The sequence below is a fragment of the Diadema antillarum genome, unplaced genomic scaffold (assembly GCF_040938485.1).
Source record: "Diadema antillarum isolate AM-2024a unplaced genomic scaffold, OU_Dant_1.0 seq00000378_RagTag, whole genome shotgun sequence".
Classification (NCBI taxonomy): Eukaryota; Metazoa; Echinodermata; class Echinoidea; order Diadematoida; family Diadematidae; genus Diadema; species Diadema antillarum.
Window position 1 is genome coordinate 188333 of NW_027271377.1, and position 25342 is coordinate 213674.

Here is a 25342-nt window from a genome sequence, read left to right on the forward strand (position 1 = left end):
GACCATTGTCACTTGCCTTCTCAGAATAATTGAATTCCATGAACAGCATTTCCACTGGTACTTGTGAACGTAACCTGAAAGACCTATGAACCCAACGAGTTGCAAAACTGTTTGCAAAATCCTTTGTATGGTAAATTGTCTAAATATCTAAGTGTGTGTTTGAGTGTGCTTGCATGCTCTGAAGTGAAGGGCTCATTTGTTACAAGTATTTGTTTATGCACAAATGTCTGAGGACATTGTATTCACATCTTAGTATGCATTGTCCGATTACCCTTCTACAGCTCATCATGTGTGTGTGTGGGGGGGGGGGGGGGGGAGGGAAGGGAAGGATACGCCAAATATTTCGCAGCGGTTCTTATTTTTGCAAACTTTGTGCACAAGTGGTTTTATTCGCGAAGTTAACAACACATAAATACACAGTGTATGAACTCTAATTCTGATACAAATGCGATGTGCACACATACATTTTGCCCTTCCTTACTGTACCTCCACCATCGCAAATTCAACAACTGGCTAAACTGTTCGAGAAGTCCTGTTTGGCAAGAGAAATATTAGAGCTGAGTTGAAGAGTCTGGTGAAATCATAGATATGTTATGAAACATAAGCCCCATTCTATCAGAAGATATAATCGATGGTAAATTCCTTTCCACACAGGCTGCCATAGACTTATGATAGAAATCTACTATATAATCAATTGTAACTCTTCATAAAACAGGGCCCAAGGACCAATCAAAGTCAAACGATACTGTGTCGTAATTGTGTGTTGTTCTGTTCATAGTTTGTCACCTAGGAATGATGCTATTTTTTTTTTTCCAGTGATGTGTAATACTTAGCATTATCTTTCAGTTCAGATGAGGTCATCTCTCATAGGATCACTTTCATTCAAAACAACTTTTTTTCTTGAAGATGAATTCTTAATTTAGTTTTAAATTGACATTACAGAGTTTTTCAACAGTTTCACAAAATTTTGACCAAACATGTTCATCCCATATCCATCAACTAAAAAAGCACAATTAAACCAAATGTATTATGTTTATTCAATGCATTATGGTAATTCATAATAAAATTTTGTTCATTTGATCATTGCCACTGTTAAAATTTGTCTATCAACTTAAAATGGTTTAGTGAAAGTTTGCTCTTGTAAAACTACTGAAAAATGCTTGTTTTGGTTCGTGACATTTTATGTTTTCATGTATGCTGTGTTCTCAATTTTATCAAAACAGAGCTTTGAGATTCTCGTTGATCGGATTGGCATTTCAAGTTCCTCTTTGCGCCCTCTGGAGTTTCTTGTAGACCAACACCTGCTCTTTGTCAAGGAAAAAGAGATACAGCCTTTCAAGGTAAAAGTTGAAACGTTATTCTGTGATTTCTTTTATTCTTATTTTTTTTCTTCAGTAAAGTGATGTATTATTATCTTCCATTTGTTTCTTCTTTGAATGATACTTTGGGTAACGATGTAGGGCCAGGTCTACTGGCAAGATGAAAATACAAAAATCCCCATCATTAATCTTTGTCTGCAAGTGCTGAATTGATATTTGCCAAGTCATTTCGTCCATTGCATCCACCATGAGGTATTGCAGTATGCTCCCATGATTCAAGACACATGATATTTTGGGATTCCTTCTACTCGGATACCACTCTTAGAAAAAAACAAAACACATAACCACAAACAGAAGAACCCCCACCAATATCCATCCAGTACAGTTAACGAGTGAGTGATTACCTTTAAGAGCATAATGTTTGGCAGAGCATAATTGATATCTTGTGTCAACAATCCAGTGATTTCACAGTGATACCCCTGAAAGGTGATGGCACTTTTGGTGTATTTCTGTTACAGCGTCCTGGATTACTCTGAATATGTTGTGAATGCAGCCATGACTAGGATACTTTCACATTCACATTTGTTTGTAGGATGAAGAGTCATCTTTACATTTCCCTACTCCAAGGTTATTGCCAGAGGTGTTACCATTAAGGGGAATGGTAATATTTATTGAACTCTTGAAACTGAATGAACCGGACTCTTCGTTAAGTCACACCGGTCTATTTATAGTTTTGGAAAACTGCCCAAATAGTTGCCATGTTAATGTTTGATAAGTGTTGAATAGGTATGTATTAATAATACAATTGTAAAGAAAATATTAAAAAAGTAAGCTCCCATTTGTGCAATCAGACCATCATGAACATGATTTTCTGTATGTATATATGACTATGAGTATGATATTCTCTTACGTACATACAGAAGATAATGTAAATGTATTATATTTGTGTATTATAAGTATTCGTGTGTTTTTGTGTCACAACAGTATTCCCTTCTGTGCAATTGTGAGGATTTGATTACCAGTAACTCATCATAAACAGCTTATACCTGCTTTAAAAACACCCTCTAATAAATCGAAGAAAAAAGGACTATAGAAATGAATATCATAATGATTGTGTCTGAATTACAAAATCGTAATTCCTCAGAAAACTTTGTCAAATGATTATAACCATACCACCTTGTCAATATGTTTTATTGATTTTCTGATGTACATTGTAGGAATAGAAGCTGACAGCACTCGATATTACAATGTTCTACCGATAAATTTCTAGATTTTGCTCTTACCAGAGTCTCTAAAGGATTAGCCAGACAATAACTCCTTTGGTAAAGAAGAGTGAACGAAATCGCTGTGATGATTTCTATGATTAGTTTCTCATTTAAAAGAAAGCAAAATTAATGAGGGGCAGTGGAAGTAAAGCTAAAATATGTCCGGCTAGAGTGGTTTGTGGTTCTGATTAAGTAGCAAAATGACATGTAAACAGGTTTGTTACGTTGAATTTTGTTGCGCTTCCACGGCGTTGCTGTTTAGCGATTCCGAATTATTGTGTGAGCAATGTTCTTGTTTGGGCTGCTATCAGTTCCTGTTTACCAGTCTCCATGGGTGCTAGATATCTGAAAGAAAGAGAGGAAAACCCCCCACAAAATTCCTGCAAGAATGATTGGGTTGGACATGTTGGAGCTACTTTGAGCTGACATTCAAGTAGGGCATGCGTTCCTCTTGCGACTCCCTCCTCCTCCCTCCTCCCCCCCCCCCCCCCTTCCTCCCCCTTCTCCATCTTCTCAAAAAATGCCTGTGCCACCTTCCTCAGCCCTCTAGCCAGATACATGGCTGGGAGGCTCTGATGAAAGATTCATGGTAGCACCTTGCTTTCATCAAGCCCAGCTCTGTCAGGTTGAAGGGGGGAAAAAAAATCATAAAATGGAATTCCCTGGAGCTTTTTCCTCTCCAGCAAAAAGTGCCTGGGTCATGAGGATATCATTTCAGGCTCCTTCCCCCACTTTCCCCCCTTTCTCTGTTCTCTTTCCTGTAGCTTGCAGCCAGCAGCATGGTGAGTGTCCCTCTGAATATTGATTTAGAAGATGCCTGACCATCTCTGCTCTTCTCTACAGATCTCTCTCTTTCTGACTCTGTATGGTGTACATGTTTTTTCTCTTTACCAAGGCCTATGATTTGTGTTTCTTCCTCCATTCTACTTACACCAGGCCTGTAAATCAGCGCAATGAAAGAAATAACATGATGTACGTGGATCCCCCCCCCCCCACACACATATTAGGAGGTAATAGTTGAACAGATAGCTATTCCTTGTAACAAATGTTCAAAAGGCACAAGTTGCTTTATCTTGTTGCACTTTCTTTGGTGTTGGTTCTTTCTCTATTCCATCCTAGCCGTCTGGGCCCCGTTTTATCAAAAGATAAAATTGATTTTAAATTTCCTTACCACACAGGCTGCCATAGACTTACAGTTGAAATCAACTATATCATCAATTTAACTCTTCATAAAACAGGGCCCAGGTCTTTCGCGTCTATGGGCTGTTTTTTCAATGACATTGAACTTTCCTTCACCCAAGTCTTCTTTGTTAGTGAGTATTCCTTTACATCATCAGTCCAATCACAGACAGTGGCAGCAAAACCAGTCTTGAAAGGCCTGGAGACAAACTAGTGTCTCCTTGAATTATACTACAGCCTTCCAGAGAAGTTCTAGGCAAAGTGAAAAGTGTGAGCAGGATTTCTAAAGGTCGGGCAATCCTGATCTTTAGCTTTATGTGTGTGTGTTTCCCCGAGACCTGCCCGTAATTATAGGCCAGAGCAGCAGCGGTGCCGTGCATTCACTGCTGTTGCTTCGTTTTGCTGGCACAGCGACCTCCCTGATTGATCAGCCCTGACAGGTCACTTCTCTAGCAGGGGAAAGGGAGAGAGCAGAGTGAGAGCAAAGTGCAGGACAGAAGAGAAATCTTCATCTTGCAGCAGCAGTCCCCGAGATTGGCATGTTAATCATGCTCCCTGGGTAAATGTGACTTCCTGCTGTGACGGGAGACCCCCCCCTTCCATCCCACTCCTTTATTGCCCATACTATGCAGGTTACAAGGCTACCTTTTCATTGCACACCGCACCAGATTTCTCACCATCATGCCTTTCAATTGTTCAATCTTTGCTCGCCACGCTGCCCCTCTACCTAGAGCAGTCTTTTGAGGTGATCCCTGCTGGCAGCTGAGGTCAACCTCGTGAGGTCAACTTTGGTTAGTGTGGGTTCATTGTAATCAAATCACTCTCTCACTTCTTTTACCACACCAGATGCCGTAAATTTGATAGCGCTGGAGCGACAATGGGTATATCAGGGAAGATTGTGCATTCAGTGCCAATGCGGTGCCATCACCATGAGAAAAATGATTGATCTTTGAATGCATTGCTCTCCCCATCTCTTTTCCCTCATTTTTCATTTGTAAAGAGAGACTTGTTGTGATTATACTTGGAAGATGGGAGTACACACCGAAGTTATTCGCTCATATGGCAAGTGAGTGATACATGGAGAAGGAGAAGAGTGATCATTTCTCATTGCATTAGATATGCTTTATTACCTGAGATGCTGTCATTGCTTTGTGCTTTAACAAACTTTCATACGTCGAAGATGATTTGCCCGAGACTGGCGTCAAAGCATCATCATCGTTGTAGTGACATGGACATGTTTTTGTTTTTGTTTGTGTCTGGGTACTCCAGAATTATTTATAGATTCCTGCCAATTAGTCAACATCCCACATTCCTAGACTCGGTGGGCATGTGGATCTGAAGCAGTTTGTGTGTTTTCTGTTGTGCAGAAATTTCACGAAGCTACAAGGAGGGAGGAGCCACTACTGTGCAGTATTTGCTGAAGAATTGCAAAGTACTTTGGCAATCTGGTGTGCACTGTATGTTCCCTGTTCACGCTACATGCTCTAGGCACGTGCCAAGAACATCCAGAGAAGAGAAAGAGATTGAACTTTATCTTCCTGATACATTAACCTTGGGGTTTTTTATGACATTGCTTAAACCTTGCAAGCATACTTGAAAAGGGGAAAAAACAGATGACTGTGTTCCATTCTGGTATTTGTCACACAGTGGCAATCATTAGCCTACCCACTATGCCTTCAGGTCAAGGACAAGCCATAAAAGCATGCCAGTCCTGCAAATGTGCAGATGTAAACATGAAAATGTTTATGACAGTGCTCCCCCTTCTTGTTTTGTTATTGGCAGGGGGAGGGTAAAGAATGGTACCTGATTTGTTTATCAAAAATTGATGTGTTTTTATTTGGGGGGGAGGGGATGGGGCATGAGATATATCAATATTTCGGAGGGTAATTGTATTTTTGAGGGAAAAAAATTAAATTGGCAATGTTCTGTTTTATTTTGTTTGCTAACAATTCTTCTGTAAATGGAACACTTGTAGAATTTATTCTCTATTGTTTGTCCCCAACAATAGGACGTGCAGGAAGGACTGCGCTCTTAAGCCTTGAGGATGATTTGATCCATTTGTAAAGGAAACCATTTGCTTATTGAGTTGTAAGGAGTGGGTGGTAGTGTGGGGGGGGGGGGGGGGTTCAGGAATGACAGTAAACTTGATTTACCTGTGTGGGCTGTAGCAGACAGATCGTGATAACAACTCAGACTCTTTTTCTTTCAGGTCTGATTATATATATATTTTTTCCTTTGCGTGTTTGCCAGCATGATCATGACTCATCCAGAGGGTGACATTTGCCCAGGAGAGGTACCTCGCTCGACCCTCGGCTATTTCCCTCCCCCCTTGCTTGATGCGTACTTGCCAATCCCATTTCCTATAGAAAACCGTCTTTACCCAAGTCAGACTTGTGACAGGAAGGACACACACACACACACACACACACACACACACACACACATGCCTTATTTCAGTGTGGCTAGGGAATATCTGTGGGGGGTTGCTTTAATACTCTTGAATGACTGAAGAGCCGTGCTCCCTGCAGTTATATAACATTCTAACAGGTAGAAGTCAGCATGACATTCCACAGACAGATTATGTTTATACTATAGTGCTTTTCGTGATTCATTGTTTAGTTTTTGTGTGATAGCTTTGTTTATTACTATATTATAACAAGTCAATGCTGTTGCTGAAGCCGTTCAGATATGTCGCTGTGCTGTGTGTATTTGTGTTCTAAATGTAGATTCATGGAAAGCGGTATTGTTGATTCAAATATCTAAGGATGATGAATTAATCTTTAAGACTATCATCCCAGCAACTCACGACAGACTGGCATAAAGGAAATGCAGGAGTGATTGGCTAGGTGAATTCACAGTACTTGTCCATCTTGCTAGTATAAGCTAGTTCGGAGTTAGCTCATGGGTGCATTGGTACGAATGACCTTTCTCTTTTCTTAGTCGGTTAGGGGCACTTCACTCATTTTAGAGCGACATGATTCATAAGCTTTACATAACAATTTATGGGATTCACAATCCTGTTCAAACAAAGAATAGAGTTGTGTAGACCAGATGAGCAGAATGATCCATCAATTTACACTTGGGAAAGCATCCATTTCATTATTTTGCATTGAATGTATTGACAATCTCTTTCTATTGATATTGCCAAATACCACTTTTGCTGTCAGGTGGATGTGCTGGCAAGCAGCATTTCTAGGTATCTCATGAATAATCATTACATTACAGATGCTTATCCCAGTGAATTTAAAAACCATTATGCCTGTTGGTCCGAATGACCTTGTTTCTGCTAATGCGCAAAGTGGAACTACGAACTGGCTTATTGAACATACACACTCAAATAACATGCACGACTTATTGATAATCTTTCATTGATATGAAATAATTGGAAGAATGTTTTCGTAAGCTGCATGTTGTTTCGCCAGTGTTCATGGTTGTGTTTAGGGCCAAAAGTGGCCACCTTTAACCAGGGAGGAAGGTGAGGCACGCTTCTATCCATCCATCACGTATCCAAGCAGCGTGAGTTAATTCAGTCGACTGCTGTTGTGGGTCACAAGAGGAATGGCTGGGTGGCGGAGGAAGATTTAAGAAGACACTGATGGGTTTAATTTCATGCATCACCATACCCATCTGACCTTTGGAATTGGTGTGAAATCCATGGCTCTCCATCACCGGATAGAAACGGAGGTGACTTCGTGAGAAACTTTGTAAATGAAACCTAGTGTACAATTTGTAGTGAAGGCCATGACTCAATGGGATTAAAAAGAACTTGGATGTTGAGAAAGATGGGACAAAAAGTAGTTATGATAACGATGTAATATGAGGTTGTGAGCAAACATTTGTTGAGATCCAGCTCACTCTTGGTCATGCATGTTCAAAAGGTGAAAAATTGTCTGTATATAGGATTGTGACTTTGTAAAGATATGCTGAATGAAGCATCTAAATGAATCTTAAAATGTGTCAAAACTGCGATATATGGAAGATGTGTTTATCTACCAAACAGTGCGGTATTTATCATGTGATAATTTTTTTTGTTTTTGTACAAGTGTCAATTGTAGTATCTTGATGACAAATTTGTTCATCTATCACAATGAACACACATCATATTTCAAACACTGTTGGACACGAAACAAACTGATAATTATATCCTTGCTATTCATTGGTCAGTGTGTTTTGTTTTGGAAACTGTTGCATGTACTAGGTGGGGTATCAGCCTGTGATGTAGCCCATAACAACAGGCAATGACCTTTAGTCGTACATTATGCATAGTGTATGGATTGCAAAATGCATTTATTAGTATACAGTACTCATCAGGTCATGAGCCTTTCCCCGATACACAGACTTACTGATGATTTTTTCATCGTCCCAGGCACGCTGTTGTGAAGGTTCATTGGTTTGTAGTGCTCCGACTTAAGTGATGAAAAGTTGATTTGGTGTGCTATTTTTGTTTCTAAGTGCCATCCTTGGATTTGTTTGGTCTAGGGTTTGGGAAAAGGAAGCCTAATTATGGCTGCGACTTGATGCAAAAGTGAAACCTCTCGTATAATGCTATGCAGCTATCAGTGAAGCTCTCATGCAGAAAAGAAAGCGGTCGCCTACTTCCTCGAATTATGGCTTGAAATAATCCCCTAGAATGCCATGTGGATGTCCGTCATATGATTGTGTTGTAATGTGTTCTAAAAGTAGTCAGATGATAAGCCAGCTCTTTCTCTCGCACACTTCTTCAGGGAGTAAACCCGACACAATTCAGGAAGTATTGTAATCGCGGCTTTTGTGCACTCTCTGCCAATAGAAAGATAAAAACAGACCGTGGTGCAAGATGCAAAATCATTCACCTGAAGCGACAGTGTAGCTTATTTTTCAGTATAAAATGTACTTGCCTCTCTGCAACCTATGATGTTGCCGAAATCGTGTTGTGAGAACAACATCTTCCATGCTTTTGAAATAGCTTGCATCAACTGGGCTATGGCAACTGGACATTGGTGAAGCACTGTGTTGGGAGATTGATATGTAAAACTGAAACCTTGACTGCAGACAGCCACAAGGTGTACAACCACACTGTGTCATCAAGGAATAGACTGGCTATATATTGCGAGGAACTGCATGTCGTGTCTGTGGTACTGATGATTGTTCATCTGAGCTGTGTAGCAGAGTCGAACTCTACTTGAACTTTGGCTGTGCACCTGCAATGAATAGTAAGTGCTGTAATGATATTCTGTTGGCCATCATAAGATATGCTGGGCATGTGCATGTGCATTGAAGTTTACTACCAGCATCAATTGTAAGTTCTAATATTTTTTGCTCTTCAGTCCTTGATGTTCTTGCTTTAGTGGCAATATTTCATGTAGCTGTGAGTGAATTACCCTTGTTTGTTTAGTTGGGGTGGCAAATATCAAGTACGGTCTTAGAAGTGTTGGAGAAAAAAGACATGATGGGTTATCTTGGAAACATTGTTTTACAGGGTCAGAATGAGGTCATGGTGGAAATAAGAAGGAAGACCCTATATTTTATTACACTTTCTATAATTCAGGTGCTATTGAGCTGTGTATCCATTCAACAAAATTAAGTTGGTAGTAAACGATTAATGTTTAAAAAAAGCAAGCAAACACAAATGACATAATTTGGGGAGCAAAATCGAATTGATGTGCATTGTCCACTGTTAATTTTGTATAAAAAAAATTCAGTGCATAACAAAAAGCTGTATCAATCAAGAAAGCAGAGATGTTCAGATCAAATTCTTAGTCTATCAACTGTGTCTGTATGAAGACTGCCCCCATGGTTATGGTATACTTTGCCCCTGTTTCTCCGCACCCACGACCCATATTGGATGATGATCACACCACCATGGCATGGGAATTCACTGATATCCTGATTCATTCGCTACCCATATTACCCATCAGGGTACATTTATTTTTAAAAACCACAAATAGCACCAGTCAGCGAATATATGCATTGAAGTGTACACTCCTCCAAGGTAATGGTCAACTCCAGTCGAAATTCCTTATCTTTTGGCTGTGTTTGTACTAGCTTAGAGATCAGCGATAAAGCTGTACATAAGTCATTACAGGGAATCTCAAGTATATCCAAGCCGGGGCCAGCCTTCCCACCCTATAGTTCCCCATGCTACTGGCTGCTACAGGCCTATCCTCTAAAATGCATGCTTCATAAATTTGTCCTACGAAGCAGTAGATCAGACTGACATTTCACCTTCATCAGCCATGATGATGCTGTGATCTAATAGGTAATTAATTGTGCGTGGCAAGTGCGTGCCTCACAGGCAGTCTGGACTGCTGCAGGTAGCAGTGAGGTACATCCATCTGTAAGGAGAGGACAACCATTATGCCTGACCTTCTAACATGAACTGCAAAGGATCAAGTGTCCTTCAGTGGAGTTTCATTCTGGCTTTGAATGCCTGTCACAAGTTATTTATGGACAAGCTGGGCACTGGGGGGGAGATGGGGGGGGGGGGGGAGGGGGGAAAGGAAGACGGAAGACTGAATGAAAAAATGGGGAGAGGATGGGGATGGATTAAAAATGAGGAAGAACCAGAAAGAAAGAGAGAAGGTAAGGGGAGAGTTTGGTAGGAAGAAAGGGAGAAGGAGACAAAAAATGCAAGAAGAGAGTGAGAATACAGTCAGTCCGCAGCGTGTGCGATAATGAGGCACGAACGACAATTTTATTCAGAATCACGTTTACGCAGTTTGTGCCCTTGAGACTGACGAGATTTCGCGATACTTTGCGAGAGTTTTTGCAGAGGTCGCAACAACAGTTTTCATAGCTTTCGCAGTGCATTGTTTGATCCAGGATGGTTAAGTAAGTTATAGAGCTGATTATGCTCATTAATTTGATACCTAATTTCCCTATTTTTGATGTCAATATAGTAGTCCATTTTAGCATCAAAGTAAACGATTATTTTGCCAATGTTCAAGAAGCTTTTAGATCATAGTTTGATGTATTGCTAGTTCCTGACTGGTATTGAAAATAGATCTCCATAATTTCTTCGATTTCACAATCGTGAAACTTGAGCGAGTATGATCAATTAAAAAACGAAGAGGGGCACCATTTTTAAGGTTGTGAATTTTCCTGTTGAAAACAAGGCAAATTATGTTTTCTTACTGGAAGTGGGGTAGTGAATGAACACGCGTGGAATGTGTTGTTGATACCCAGACAATGGTCGTGGACAATGGCCAGGATTGGAATGTTTCATGAGGAATTCAACTATCGCAGCTAGTCTTTGTTCATTCTGAAATATGGTGTGTGCAAGCACATGGAAACATGTGCTTACTTCTTTCATGTGCATGCATTTCACCCTGTGTCAAGAATTCAGACTAGCAGTGCTCGGGGCGATCCACATGAATAATTGATTAAGCATTCATGTGCCTTGCAGCAGAGCTCCGGACAGGTGGCAGCCAGGTCCATTGTTCAGGGTCATTGTAAGTGCACACTCACATACACATCATCGGTTCCTGTGTAAAGTTCAAGTTTTGTACAGAGAGTGAAAATTCGATCACAATCTGGAACCTAACATTTAAAACTCACAGCATTGAGTCAGCAGCCAATGGATACTACGCAATGCGACACGCCGCGTCTTGCGACAGATTTCGACCAATCACAGACCCGGAATTCCGGTGCGAATGCGAGGATAATCTTTTTAAACTCGACGCTAGACATGTCTCTGAATTTTGCTAGTTCCTGACCCGTATTGAAATGAAGATGGGAAAACGTGCCCTTATTGTGATACTATATACCTTAGCGGACATAGTCTTCACCATATTTTAGAGGGGCATGAAAGATTTCAGGTTGATTTTTTGGTGTCAAACGTGAAGGAATATTTTTGAATACAATACCGAACTTCGAGAGGGATTTTGATATTCTTTATTCTTCTTTTCCGTTTATTTGATCATGAGCATATTTGCTTGTGTTTTCTCTTTCAGTCGATACTAAAAGTGTCGAAAACTGACGAGAAATACTCGTTCTACACGGATTTATTCATGACCATGTATCTGCTCATTACGTATGCAAGCACCGCTCAGCCGTGCATACGACTTGAATAAATACGTGAGTTTTCACTCGCGCTGCGGACTGACTGAATACAACAAATTTCCCTCCACACTGACCCAAAGAAATGCCCCAGGGTATAAACACCACATACCTCATTGGCTTGCTAGTCTCAGCAGTTGACCTTGACCCCCCAGTTCTCCATGGTTAGTCTCCTCCAGAGTCTCTTTGATGAATTCATCTCTCATAGAATTGAAAACAAAAAGATCCATGATTTCTGTTACTTTTCTCAATGGCTTTGAACTCTACCTAATAAAGTGAAACCACTGGATTTCTTTTTCTTTTTTACCTATGGAACTTTTGTGACCACATCAAAATATGAAAAAAAAAAATTGGCTATGTAATTATTCATAACATACATTTGTTGACTATGAAAAGGGATAATACAGGGAAAGCCATCAGTCCACATGATATGCTGTCAGTGTGTGTCTACATGGTGTACTCAAATGGCAGATGTTAAGTGGTTAAATACATGTACTGAAAAACAGTGTTAGATGATGTCTATGTTCTCCTGTTTGGATAATTTGCCTGAGTAAACTTGAACACCCATCATCACCACTGACACCAGACAAACATGAAACCTGTTTGGGTTTTTCATGATGTGAAAATGTTTGTTTCCCAAACAGTGGGAAGAAGGAGAATTGTTTGGAAAGTAGAAGAGTGAATACAAATCATGCTGGCCAAACATAGCAATGTTTCTGTCTCATATTGTGAATGAGACACAGAAAGTCTGTATTTTCCAAGACTAGCAGGAACTATGCCCATTTCCTTCAACAAATATATGTCTGCAAAGCTGCTTTTTTTTTTCTTTTGTTCCCAGTTCTTTGGCAGGGCAAACAATGCCAAAACAAGCATTCTTGCCAAGAAGAGGTCAGGTCAGTTAAAACTGAAAGAGAGAGAGAGAGAGAGAAAAAAAAAAGTGATACTCTGCTTTGTTGGAAGGCTATATTATGCCTTTAGTTGGACAGGTTACTGCTAACATAGCTGAGTGGTTGCCAGCTAATGATTTATGCATGTTATTTTTTGTGAATGAGGGGCCAGATATGGACGGTACTAGAGAGAGAGAGAGAGAGAGAGAAAGAGAAAGAGAAAGAGAAAGATATCTCGGTGGGGGAACAACCAAGTTCTCAGTGTTTACAGTTTAGTAAATATCCTTGTGTAGATGCTGTAAGAAACCAGGATTTTGAGCCGGAAGCATTGGATATCATTACATGCCAAATTTTGGCCAGTCATTACGACGATTCATCCGGCCATACCAGGCGTCTGACTGAAATACATTCTTAAGCTAATTCAGTAATTGGCAGTTTCAGTTTTTGAATCGGGGAATCCAGTGAATTGATCAGCTTGGACAGAAAACAGATGCATCTTTTGTGTGATTTGCAAGCAGGTATGGACAAACCTCGGCCAGCAATCTCTTGCCATTCCAATTTTTGTGTGTACCGAAAAGACACATGTGCCTGAATTTCCATTCTCCGTGAATCAATGAGGTGTGCACCTGCCTGGGGTCAGCAAACTTCTCTTGCAGCGAGAGGCGTGGAATCTTTCCTGTGGTCTTGATTGCTAACCCAAGTTTCGTTGACCTCGGTGAGGTGTTGCCAGCCCAGCAGGGATAGGAACGTGCATTGCAGTGCACTGCCGATGCCCTTGCCTGTTGGTTAAAGTGGCTTTGAGTGGCAAATATTTGTGCCTCCGGCGATAACGATAACGGAGATATCCCCTGGACTAGCATCCCCAATCCTTCACCAAGTGCAAGAGTTGCCATGCCAACATCCATCCATAACTAAGTAGGATTTAGGCATTGTGTTTGTTTTTTCCGAGAAACATGGAGGTACTCATGTTACTATGCACTATCGACACAGCCTGTGGATTACGGGAGCATTGACATCTTGGAAAAGGTCATCGTCCTCTCGTTAATAACTTTTTTGTTGTGCCAGCCGTAACAGGAAAGTGCCCCAATCTGCGCCTGATTTCCACTCCCGTTTCTCTCAGTGTGCTTATCGCGCTGTCGGAAGGTAGTGCTGTTACAGCAAAAAGGGCTCATGTTTTCTCAAGACACAAATGACTGCTTTCCAACCCTCCTGTTGATTTTCAGTTGACTGTAAGTTGAGGTGTCAAGGTAATTTCGGTTTCCTGCATCTATAGACCTTTCCCCCATTCTCATTTAACAGAAAGGGAGGGATTTCCCTCCAAGCTGTTCTAATATTAGAAGGCTGCAAGATCTGAAACCAATACTGAACTCATTTTGCTTGCATAATCACATAGACCAGGAGCTGGCTGCTGGTCAATTTACCCCATCAAGCCCAAAAGGTTTGACCCCTCAAAGTTACAGGGGCCACCCCCTTCATTACAAAACTGGGCGTCAGCCTGATACCTGAGGGCGGGGTCGTCCCCCAGGGACCCCCCAAAAATGGCCCCCGGCGGGTGTAATTTACCCCATGGAGCCCATGGACCAAACCTGGTCTAAAAGAATGGCCTAGGGGTGTACATAATAAAAATATAAAAACTGACAAAATATCTGGTCGGGAAAGGGGTTGCCAGACCGTCCCCCCCTGGGCCCCCCCTGGCGGGTGTAATTTACCCCACGCAGCCCATGCACCAAATTTGGTCCAATGAAAGTACTATGGGTGTACATAATGAAAATATAAAAACTGACACGATATCTGGTTGGGAAAGGGGTTGCCAGATCCCCTCACCCCCCCCCCCCCCCCCCCCCACCACCACCGCCCATTACGCCCCTTCGTGGGTTTAATTTAGCCAACAGCACCCATGGATCAAATTTGGCTAGGGGAAAGTAGGCCCCACTATGGGTGTGCAAAAAATAAAGATAAAAGCTGACAAAATATCTCACTTACAAAGAGTAATCAAACATATCCCCTACCTTTGCTAGCCCCCCCCCCCTTTTTTAGTGTGAAGGGCCTATACGGTTTAGAGAGGTATGAATGAGCGTGTCATAAAAAGTAATAAATGGAACTTCTTGAATTAAGATGAAGTTATGACAACAGAAGCATTGTGTGTGTACATATATCCACATGCCCCATCCCACTCCCTCCCCCAAAAGAATGGAGTTATCGATATCTACACTAGAAACATACTCGGACAGTGCAGACCTTTGCCAAGCAGCTCATTTCCACCCATCCACACATGCTAAAAACTGCCAAATTTCCCATATAAAAGCCTTTTGCTTTTAAATGCCATCAACTTCCTGCTGTGTGGTAGTGCATTATACCTTGAGCACATGCCTTTACCTTTAGTGCGCATGTATGCAAACCTCAAATTCATACAGCTTGAACTCCCAATTCCATTGATCTCATCTGCCATAAGATAAAAATCATCAAAATTTCATAAAGATTCCCGGATCACTACCAAAATTTATATTTATCATCTGTTTTTAAAATGTAATTGTGTTATTATCATCTTTTCACACAAGTTTCATCCAAATGTGTTCTCAACCTTTCAAGTTGTTTTGCATACAAACAATAATGCATGACAATACTATATATAAGTAACATAAAACCTCAAGTGGCAGAAATAATCACAACTGTATCCAACATCCTACAGTTCAACTGTGTTACCATGCATGTGGAGCAAGCTCATGTACAACAGTACAAGAAACTGTATACCTGTGATACAAAATTGTACATGCAGTGGGTGCATAGGCCATAGTGTGGTTAATTGCATGCATATATTTGTATGTTGTATACATTTTACTTGTTGCATGCAATTATACATTTCGAAGATCGGCAACACGTGTATCATCAGTCTGCAAACAATAAAAAGGCGGTGTTTTCCTGACCTTGGTAAGTGAACTGGGCTTTCCTATTGTAGGTACTATACTGGTAGGCCCCTATGACAGTAGTACATGTATTTCATCACTGGATGACAATTGGTGTCAGTAATAGAGCAAACAAAGAAAGGTCAAGAGTCTAGATCTTGGACTAGATCTAAGTCTCAAATATGCTATGATATGGCTAGATATCTAACGTTAGACCTATATTTCCTATACATGCTATAACTTGTAGAGTACCTAGTACTATTTGGCGAAACCAAATGAACTGGAACAGGGGATGGATTATCAGCGAGATGTAGTGTATTATGAGTCATAACTGAAAAACCAATAAATAGAACATCAATGTTCTCAGCCTATATAGGTTTAAGTGTCAAAGGTGTGCATTGCTTTAAATTTGCATAGAACACTTAAACCCTGAATTTGTTAAAGTCACTGCACTTCCTATCATTCATAGCTAGAGTCAAAAAGGCAGAATTATACTACATTTCAATTTCTCTATCTAATAGACAACTTTGACTTTAGGATTAGAAATAGCCTTATTAATAGCTATATGTATCATAAGTGTTGAAGATGCAGATGTTCCAGTGAATGAATACTTGCAGAATTGGGTATGAAGATTAGGCAAATAATCTGAAACTCTCTTTAAATATAGCAAAAGAAATAACAAACAGCCTGATTAAAGTTGCAAATATTGTGATACCGATGTCTTAACAAGCTACAGTACATGCAGCATGTCTACCATGCCAGAAACATGGACAGAGAGCCTTAAGATTGAAGAGCTGTGACCAAATGAAGCCTCAAATTGCTTAAATTGCAAATCAAAACCATTGGTAGTAAGATAATATTTTAAATACCTGCAAAAATATAGGAATCTGTACCAAAGGTCATTCACTTACACCTCTGTTAGAGCCAAAGCTATAATTGTGCATTGCTACAGTATTTATGCTCAACTCTGAGTTTGTTTACACTGATGTATGAGGCGAGAGTACACATAAGCTTGTTTTCACTTCAGTTGTTTGTTTTCTATACCTTGTGCAGCTCTCATAGTTTACAGGTACAAACCTTTGTTGGTTGTCAATGAGTCTGCACAAAGACTACTACATGCACCACACTGGCACTGCAGCCTCTCCTGGGAGAGGCTACAACACAGGGACAGTTTGTTATTTCTTTTGCTATATTTAAAGAGAGTTTCAGATTATTTGCCTAATCTTCATACCCAATTCTGCAAGTATTCATTCACTGGAACATCTGCATCTTCAACACTTATGATACATATAGCTATTAATAAGGCTATTTCTAATCCTAAAGTCAAAGTTGTCTATTAGATAGAGAAATTGAAATGTAGTATAATTCTGCCTTTTTGACTCTAGCTATGAATGATAGGAAGTGCAATGACTTTAACAAATTCAGGGTTTACAATGCAAGTGTTCTATGCGAATTTAAAGCAATGCACACCTTTGACACTTAAACCTATATAGGCTGAGAACATTGATGTTCTATTTATTGGTTTCTCAGTTATGACTCATGATACAGTACATCTCGCTGATAATCCATCCCCTGTTCCAGTTCATTTGGTTTCGCCAAATAGTACTAGGTACTCTACAAGCTATAGCATGTATAGGAAATATAGGTCTAACGTTAGATATCTAGCCATATCAATATATAGCATATTTGAGACTTAGATCTAGTCCAAGATCTAGACTCTTGACCTTTCTTTGTTTGCTCTGTTACTGACACCAATTGTCATCCAGTGATGAAATACATGTACTACTGTCATAGGGGCCTACCGGTATAGTACCTACAATAGGAAAGCCCAGTTCACTTACCAAGGTCAGGAAAACACCGCCTTTTTATTGTTTGCAGACTGATGATACACGTGTTGCCGATCTTCGAAATGTATAATTGCATGCAACAAGTAAAATGTATACAACATACAAATATATGCATGCAATTAACCACACTATGGCCTATGCACCCACTGCATGTACAATTTTGTATCACAGGTATACAGTTTCTTGTACTGTTGTACATGAGCTTGCTCCACATGCATGGTAACACAGTTGAACTGTAGGATGTTGGATACAGTTGTAATTATTTCTGCCACTTGAGGTTTTATGTTACTTATATATTGTCTGTATTATTGTTTGTATGCAAAACAACTTGAAAGGTTGAGAATTTGGATGAAACTTGTATGAAAAGATGATAATAACACAATTACATTTTAAAAACAGATGATAAATATAAATTTTGGTAGTGATCCGGGAATCTTTATGAAATTTTGATGATTTTTATCTTATGGCAGATGAGATCAATGGAATTGGGAGTTCAAGCTGCATGAATTTGAGGTTTGCATACATGCGCACTAAAGGTAAAGGCATGTGCTCAAGGTATAATGCACTACCACACAGCTGGAAGTTGATGGCATTTAAAAGCAAAAGGCTTTTATATGGGAAATTTGGCAGTTTTTAGCATGTGTGGATGGGTGGAAATGAGCTGCTTGGCAAAGGTCTGCACTGTCCGAGTATGTTTCTAGTGTAGATATCGATAACTCCATTCTTTTGGGGGAGGGAGTGGGATGGGGCATGTGGATATATGTACACACACAATGCTTCTGTTGTCATAACTTCATCTTAATTCAAGAAGTTCCATTTATTACCTTTTATGACACGCTCATTCATACCTCTCCAAACCGTATAGGCCCTTCACACTAAAAAATGGGGGGGGGGGGGGTAGCAAAGGTAGGGGATATGTTTGATTACTCTTTGTAAGTGAGATATTTTGTCAGCTTTTATCTTTATTTTTTGCACACCCATAGTGGGGCCTACTTTCCCCCAGCCAAATTTGATCCATGGGTGCTGTTGGCTAAATTAAACCCACGAAGGGGCGTAATGGGCGGTGGTGGTGGGGGGGGGGGGGGGTGAGGGGATCTGGCAACCCCTTTCCCAACCAGATATCGTGTCAGTTTTTATATTTTCATTATGTACACCCATAGTACTTTCATTGGACCAAATTTGGTGCATGGGCTGCGTGGGGTAAATTACACCCGCCAGGGGGGCCCAGGGGGGGACGGTCTGGCAACCCCTTTCCCGACCAGATATTTTGTCAGTTTTTATATTTTTATTATGTACACCCCTAGGCCATTCTTTTAGACCAGGTTTGGTCCATGGGCTCCATGGGGTAAATTACACCCGCCGGGGGCCATTTTGAGGGGGTCCCTGGGGGACGACCCCGCCCTCAGGTATCAGGCTGACGCCCAGTTTGGTAATGAGGGGGGTGGCCCCAGTAACTTTGAGGGGTCAAACCTTCTGGGCTTGATGGGGTAAATTGACCAGCAGCCAGCTCCTGGTCTAACAGTACTTGCCGTATGTGAGGTTTGATGGTCATACAACTATTACCCCTTTCATAAACTCAATAATGCGGATAATATCCGCAACATTTGGTCGTAAAATCGGAGCGGGGAAAGAATAATGCGCTTTATTTCGACCCTTCTATTATCCGCATAATAGCAGCATCGGGACCAGATTTGGAGTTTATGAACGCAAACCCAAATAATGCGGATAATTTGCCGGGGTGCGGTCAAACGTCACCTGTCTTTCCCGCAGGAGGGACGTGTGCAGTCACCATGACGATTATCCGCCTTTTTCAGGACGGGTGCTCGTAAACATAATGCGGATAATTTTCAGAGTTTGTGAACGCATTTTTTATTGAATTGTCCGCATTATTCTTATGCGGATAATTGGAGGATGAGTTTATGAAAGGGGTAGGCCTATATGCAACACATGCATCTGACTGGGTGCAAAGCATCCAGATTAAACTGAGGCAAACATTAGAAGTTGATATTCTTGTGCAAGAGCAAAGCAGCATAAGGGATGTAGGGTCCTAAGCCAATGAAAACAGAAATGACTTTGTTTTCTTTTTGAGGATTAAGCTTGGACAAGAAAGTTGTCTAGTGTAAGTGTCAGGCAGTTCTTTTGAGGGGTTAGTCACAAGATTATATGATGATGTGTGGTGTCATGCAACAGACTTAAAGTGGGCATGGTAGACCGTCTTGTCAGTTCAAAGCCAGATCAGTGCCTGGAGAAGTAAATTGGAGTCAGTCAAAATGGTATATCTTTCATTCACTCTGCTGTGCAGACTGCGATCTATTTGCGCACACACAAGTTTAGCGGTTTGAATGTGGCTACGGCAAACAGAGTTTGTAGACCATATTACCGGATAAAGCACACAAAATGATATATAAGTGGAATAAATCATGAAATTGGTGAGCGTGACACATTCCGTGAGGATATAAATGTATGTATGCCAATATTTGTGATCTCTTATAATAGAAAAAATAGGAAATAACAGGAAATTCTACCCATTTCCTACTTGTTGTTGTGAGTCAGTAAGTCAGCACAGCAGTATGGATGGAACATATTTGTCTATTGTGACAGGCTGACCATATCACCAACCATACAATGAACAAGAGGCCACTGAACAAGAGGCAGATTTATCGGTCTATTCATAGTGTTGTACAATATTACTATAATGCGTCTTAAGCTCTCTGTACACACATAACTTAAAAGGTCAGTGAATGATGTGTTTTTTTTTAATAACATCACAGACTTCAAAAGCTTATGAATTAAAGTGCCTTTTTTTAGGTGACCAAAAATTGACCTCCTCGCACATTCTTTGATATAATCAGAGAAATGAGTGAGTAATTGAATGGAGCGCATTCATTCCCAGTCACCAGAAATGGTCTCCTACTCCAGGTCTTTTGAAACAGTCCTTTCTTTACTGGAGCTCAAATTGAATGTCGGCACCATTTAGGTCTTCACCCTCTAGTAATTGCAGATCCTGTGGGCAGATGGAAGAATCCATTTCCGGCTCAATTAGGGCAAGGTATGGTGGTGCCAAATCATAATGATGAAGCTGGAGTATAAAGAATGGGGTTCTTTCAAACCCTTTCTTTCTCCTTTTTATTGTTTGTATGTATGTATGTATGTAAATGTATGTAGGTATGTTGTATGTATGTATTTCATAAATAATGTAGACCCTAGGCCTTGTATGCATACTGTAGGCCTACATATAGGCCTATAAAAAGTGGAAAGCTATGCCAGGATGCAATGTAATACTGTCACTACTGTAAAACATGATATATTCGCGGCATGAATTTTTCGCGAATTGGAGCCGACGGCCTTTTTTGCGGCATGATACTTTCACGAACTGCCACTGGCATTCAATGCATATAGTGTAGACAAGAACTTTCACGTGCATTTTAATTTCGCGAATCTTGGCACTCGCGAAATTTGCGAAATTAAAATGCACGCGAACATTCCTCGTTTACGGTATACACCTTGTATTAGCATCATCATCACAGTACTCCCACAGTCACCTATCAGAGCTTTACAAAGTGTTTAATATCTTTGGGTACACTTGTGGGTACAATACAAAGTCAGATGACATGCTCACCTCTTACTGCTGCAGTCATTCATTGATGCAGTTATAGGCACATTTAAGAAATTAAAGGGAGAGATCTCCCATTTTATCAATCACATTAAGTGGTTTAGCTAGAAGCAAGTGCAGTCACGTAGCAAAAAAAAAAAAAAAAATTGTACATATTTTGCTTCTTGTATTGCTAATGTATTTTGTATGTGTGTGTGTGGGGATAGAAGAAAGTGTATCCATTGTTGTTGAACTGCAAACTATAATGAATCATTAACCACTTCTTTTTTCGTCACTGTTATGTTAACCTGAATAATACACTCGATATCACAACACACAATCATCGCTTGTGGAAACGTTGCTTTAATGATGCTGTAATGACGCAAGATATGATCAGTCCCCTCGCAGCTCTACTTTGGTATCGCTCTATTGGGATTCAATAGGGTCCGTCATTTGATGGATTAGCATTGTATTCACTGGTGATAACAAAGCCCCCCTCCTCTTTTCCCCTGGTGTGATCTTACAAGTCTGTGGTAGCTGCCTGCATTCCGACTCCTGTAACACAGGTTTCATGAAGGCACCTGACCAGAGCCACCCCTTACCCCCACTATAACTCCATTTTGCTCCTTGTTGAAAATGGTAGGCTGGTTCCCACGGGGCCAGGGGGGTCAAATATTTTGATAGAAAGATGAGTGAATGCAATGAGAATTCATGGTATCTATCATGCGACAATCAGATATGAGGATGTCAGGAATACTTGCATGCATTAATAAGGTGAGAAAAAGAGGAAGAACAGTAATGAAAAGGGCATTTTTTGAGTGCATTGTCCACCGAGTTGAGTCCAGGGATGCTTTAGGTGAAATCAGGTTCCCTCTATGATCATTATAACATGCAGAGCAGAGTTTGCAGAATCTGCAGATCCTGGAAGTAGATCTTGGCTGTCCTGTGGTAGCTTCAGAACATATTTTATTGTTTTCGGGTCAAATTGAGTCAGTGCCGCGCTACCTATCTTTGCTGATTTGGGTTTTGTTGTTGTTGGTATTGTTGTCATGTTACATTGTAATGCCCAGTATGTGATCTGTCAACCTGTAATGGTTGCTGGTCATTGTCATAATTAAGCATAAGAGCTATTAACACACACACACACACATACACATGTGTGATTAATGGTTTTCTAAAATCAATTTTGTAGTGTGATACAAAATCAATAATTCTTGTGTGTGGACATAAATAGTCACTATAGTGTTCTGCATTGGGACACAAAAATCTTTTTTTTTCAGGAACCCTCATCATGATTTCCCTGTTGTGTGTTAATGGGCCTTGAAATGTGTGTTTTAAGTGTGTGTATTTGTGTGTTTGTATGTTTATATGCTACTGCTGTATGCATCTTGCCATGGAAAGTGGGAGATTTTGAAAAAAAAAAATCAAATAGAAGAGCTGCAAAAAAAAAAAGTGCCTAAACAGGTGCAGAAGATTTATAAGTCCACATGAATATCTGATGGTGCTACACTCACTGGGACTTTGATTGCATTAGCACTGCAACTCATGATTCACTCTTTTGCACATTATATGCATTAGGACAGGATGTTGTTTCACTCCAAAAGTGAAACTTGTTTTGGTATGGAAGTGAAAGAGAAGAGGAGGTCCAGAATAGAGATCAGAAGGTACTTGAGTAGTGATATATGAGCATCAGGGTAGCATTTGTAGTTCTTGGCTCATGCAGCGAAGATACCGATAGAGTCGTTGCTGTACAAAAGCAGGTTTGCGGCAAGACAATTGTTATTTATCTTTATGATTCAGTATGTCATCATACTGTGACCATTTTATATGTTTTAGTAGTTTAAAACATTCTCTTTTCATGTACAACCCCCATTCAAAATTTTAAAGCGGGACAAAAGGCATGTTGACTTTCATTTTGTTTCAGTTTATTGCCAACTTGTCATAGTGGCTATGTAACAAACAAATCACGTTCGGTAGTATGTACGTTGGATGGTGAAGTAGATTCAAGCAAAACTTGTATAGTTCCACATTTGATATTCAGAGGTCGTGGCCTTTCCTGGAGAAACAGCATCCTTGATGTCAGGAAACCAGTATGCCTGTTGTCTCTGGTTACAGAGTAGTACTCTGCTGTGAGGTCAGGTCTGTATCCAGAACTTGGAGGGGAGGGAATGTCTGGGAAATGGATACAAAGGAACAGAACTATTTATTATATTTGTGTCTGGTTCAAGTTTCATGTGGGTCCTTGGTAAATGCTTGCCTGTGGTCATGTATGTCATGTCTCGTGTGGCACAAAAAGCCTTGATTCTTCTGTAGTTTCATATACATCAACACCCCTTCTCTTTGTTGCAGTCTTTCTCCCTATGTGTTGTATTTTCCTGTAAATTGATTTAGCATCTTGGGCATTCGTGACACTATTGTAAATCATTGCTACCCTCTGTTGTAGGGAAACATTGTTCTGTAGTTCTCTTAGGGCTTTTATTGTTGCTGGGATTGCAAGACCTTGTAGCTCAAATTATGGTACAAATCACTGTTTATGGATCAATTGCCAGATAATCAGTTGAGTAACATCCTCTTCAAATCTTAGCAGTCTGACTTTGAGATACGAGGTTTTGTCGCCCCAACAGTGATATGACCTTTGTTGTTTTATGGCACATAGAGGTTTACAGGATATGCTAGTAGTTTATCAGTTTATCTGTTTTAATCATTCATGCATTTTCTCTTAATTTTCTTATTTTTCTCCCCGTTTTCTAGTAGCTTCCTTCCAGAATTGCTCTGTAATTTTTGCATGTATGTAAGACTCCTTGTTCCTCTGCTAGTTTGTGACTCAATTCGTGTGAGAGGCAAAAAGTGTGTGCTTAGAAACACGCTGCATTACACTTCTTCCTTTCATCTCCTGCACCCCTCCCTCCAAATCCTCAGCCCTCCCCCCCCCCCCCCCCATTTAAAAAAATGGTAGGAATGGGTTATGTGCACACATGCTCTTGATATTTGAGTCACTTTCCAATCAGACTGGGCTCTGAGCTCATTTTAGGCGATGTACGTGCCATCATCTGCAGTGACACCGGAGGTCAGTCATTTTCCAGCAAGGGGGGGGGGGGGGGGGTGCTGTTCTGAGGCACAAATCTTCTTGGTTTTGGGGGAGGTGTTGGCTTTCCGTGAGTGAAGCCAGAGAGAAGCCAGAATATTGGGTGGAAGCTGAGTGTGCAGGCATTGAAAAGAAGTCAATCTTTGTGTACATTGAAATTGCAGCAACTGGTAGCATTTTTTTTTTTCTCTCCAGACGTCATCTTTTGTTTTATGCATCCACCCAGTCAGGGGAAGATTCCAAGGAGACAAGCCAGGTGGGGAGGGGTGCAGTCTTGCCTGATGGTAAATAGTGGGCTGGCAACTAATGAAGCAGGATTTATGACCTTGGACAGCTCCTGCTTGTGCCCTTCTTCTGCCATCCATTTACATTGCAGTCTTTCCGAGCTGTCTGGTGTCATCCGTGCCAATCAAGTTCACCCGTGGATAATTTACAACCACTGCACCCCAGCCAGGCTAGTGGCATATGACCACAAGCAACGTTCTTGTCTGACCTGATACTTGTATGGTGGCAGATAATGTAGCCGGTTGTAGGCCCTACATCTCTCTTATCCCACTACCACTCATTTTTCCGAAAGAGACTTGTCAGTCATGATGCTGTAGAGCCTTTTAAGAAGTAGGCCTGTGGAATATAATGAACTCTTCATGTGGGTGGGGGAGACAGATTTGTTTTATGGGCATGTCGTGGAAATGTCAGATAATGAAGGTTTTGTGAGGATCCCAAAATGATTCTGGTCTGTGTACAACACATCCAAGCACTGTGGGGTAGCATTTTGAAATAGAGCTGTTTCACTTTCTCTTTTATTTTCTCTCATTGTCATTCTCTATCGATCTGCTTTTCCCTCACTTCCCTCAACCCCCACACCCATATGTCTAATAGGAGATGACCCAGAAATCCTCCCCCCCCCCTTGCATTGCCAAGTGCAGCCCTGCAGTCTGGAATTGATGCTCTGCTGGCATGCGGTGTAGCTTGCACCTTCAGCGCTCCCTGTGGATACTCCTGAATGGAGCCTATCTAAACAACAGCCAAGGCTTGGGGTCAAGGGGTTTCCCTGCCATAGCCAGGGCTGTTTGTGCAGTCACATTGTTACTCCAGGGGAAAAAAAAGGACCCCCTTTAAAAATCAGGAAACTGAACAACAACTACTGCTGTTTCCCTGCTACCCAACATCCCCCCCCCCAAATATCTCGTAGTCTTACTGGTGCAGGCTTTGCAAAAATGGGGCACTT

At 40.8% G+C, this 25342-nt stretch overlaps 1 protein-coding gene across 2 annotated transcripts in view; it reads left to right on the top strand.

Annotated features, from left to right (window-relative positions):
* Positions 1 to 25342, top strand: part of LOC139731554 (probable JmjC domain-containing histone demethylation protein 2C) — a 177068-nt gene that overhangs the window by 72831 nt on the left and 78895 nt on the right. For both annotated transcript variants that reach the window (XM_071642438.1, XM_071642440.1), the window contains exon 3: positions 1224 to 1340. In XM_071642438.1, coding sequence (XP_071498539.1) covers positions 1224 to 1340 — 117 coding nt within the window. The remainder of the gene's footprint in view (positions 1 to 1223; positions 1341 to 25342) is intronic.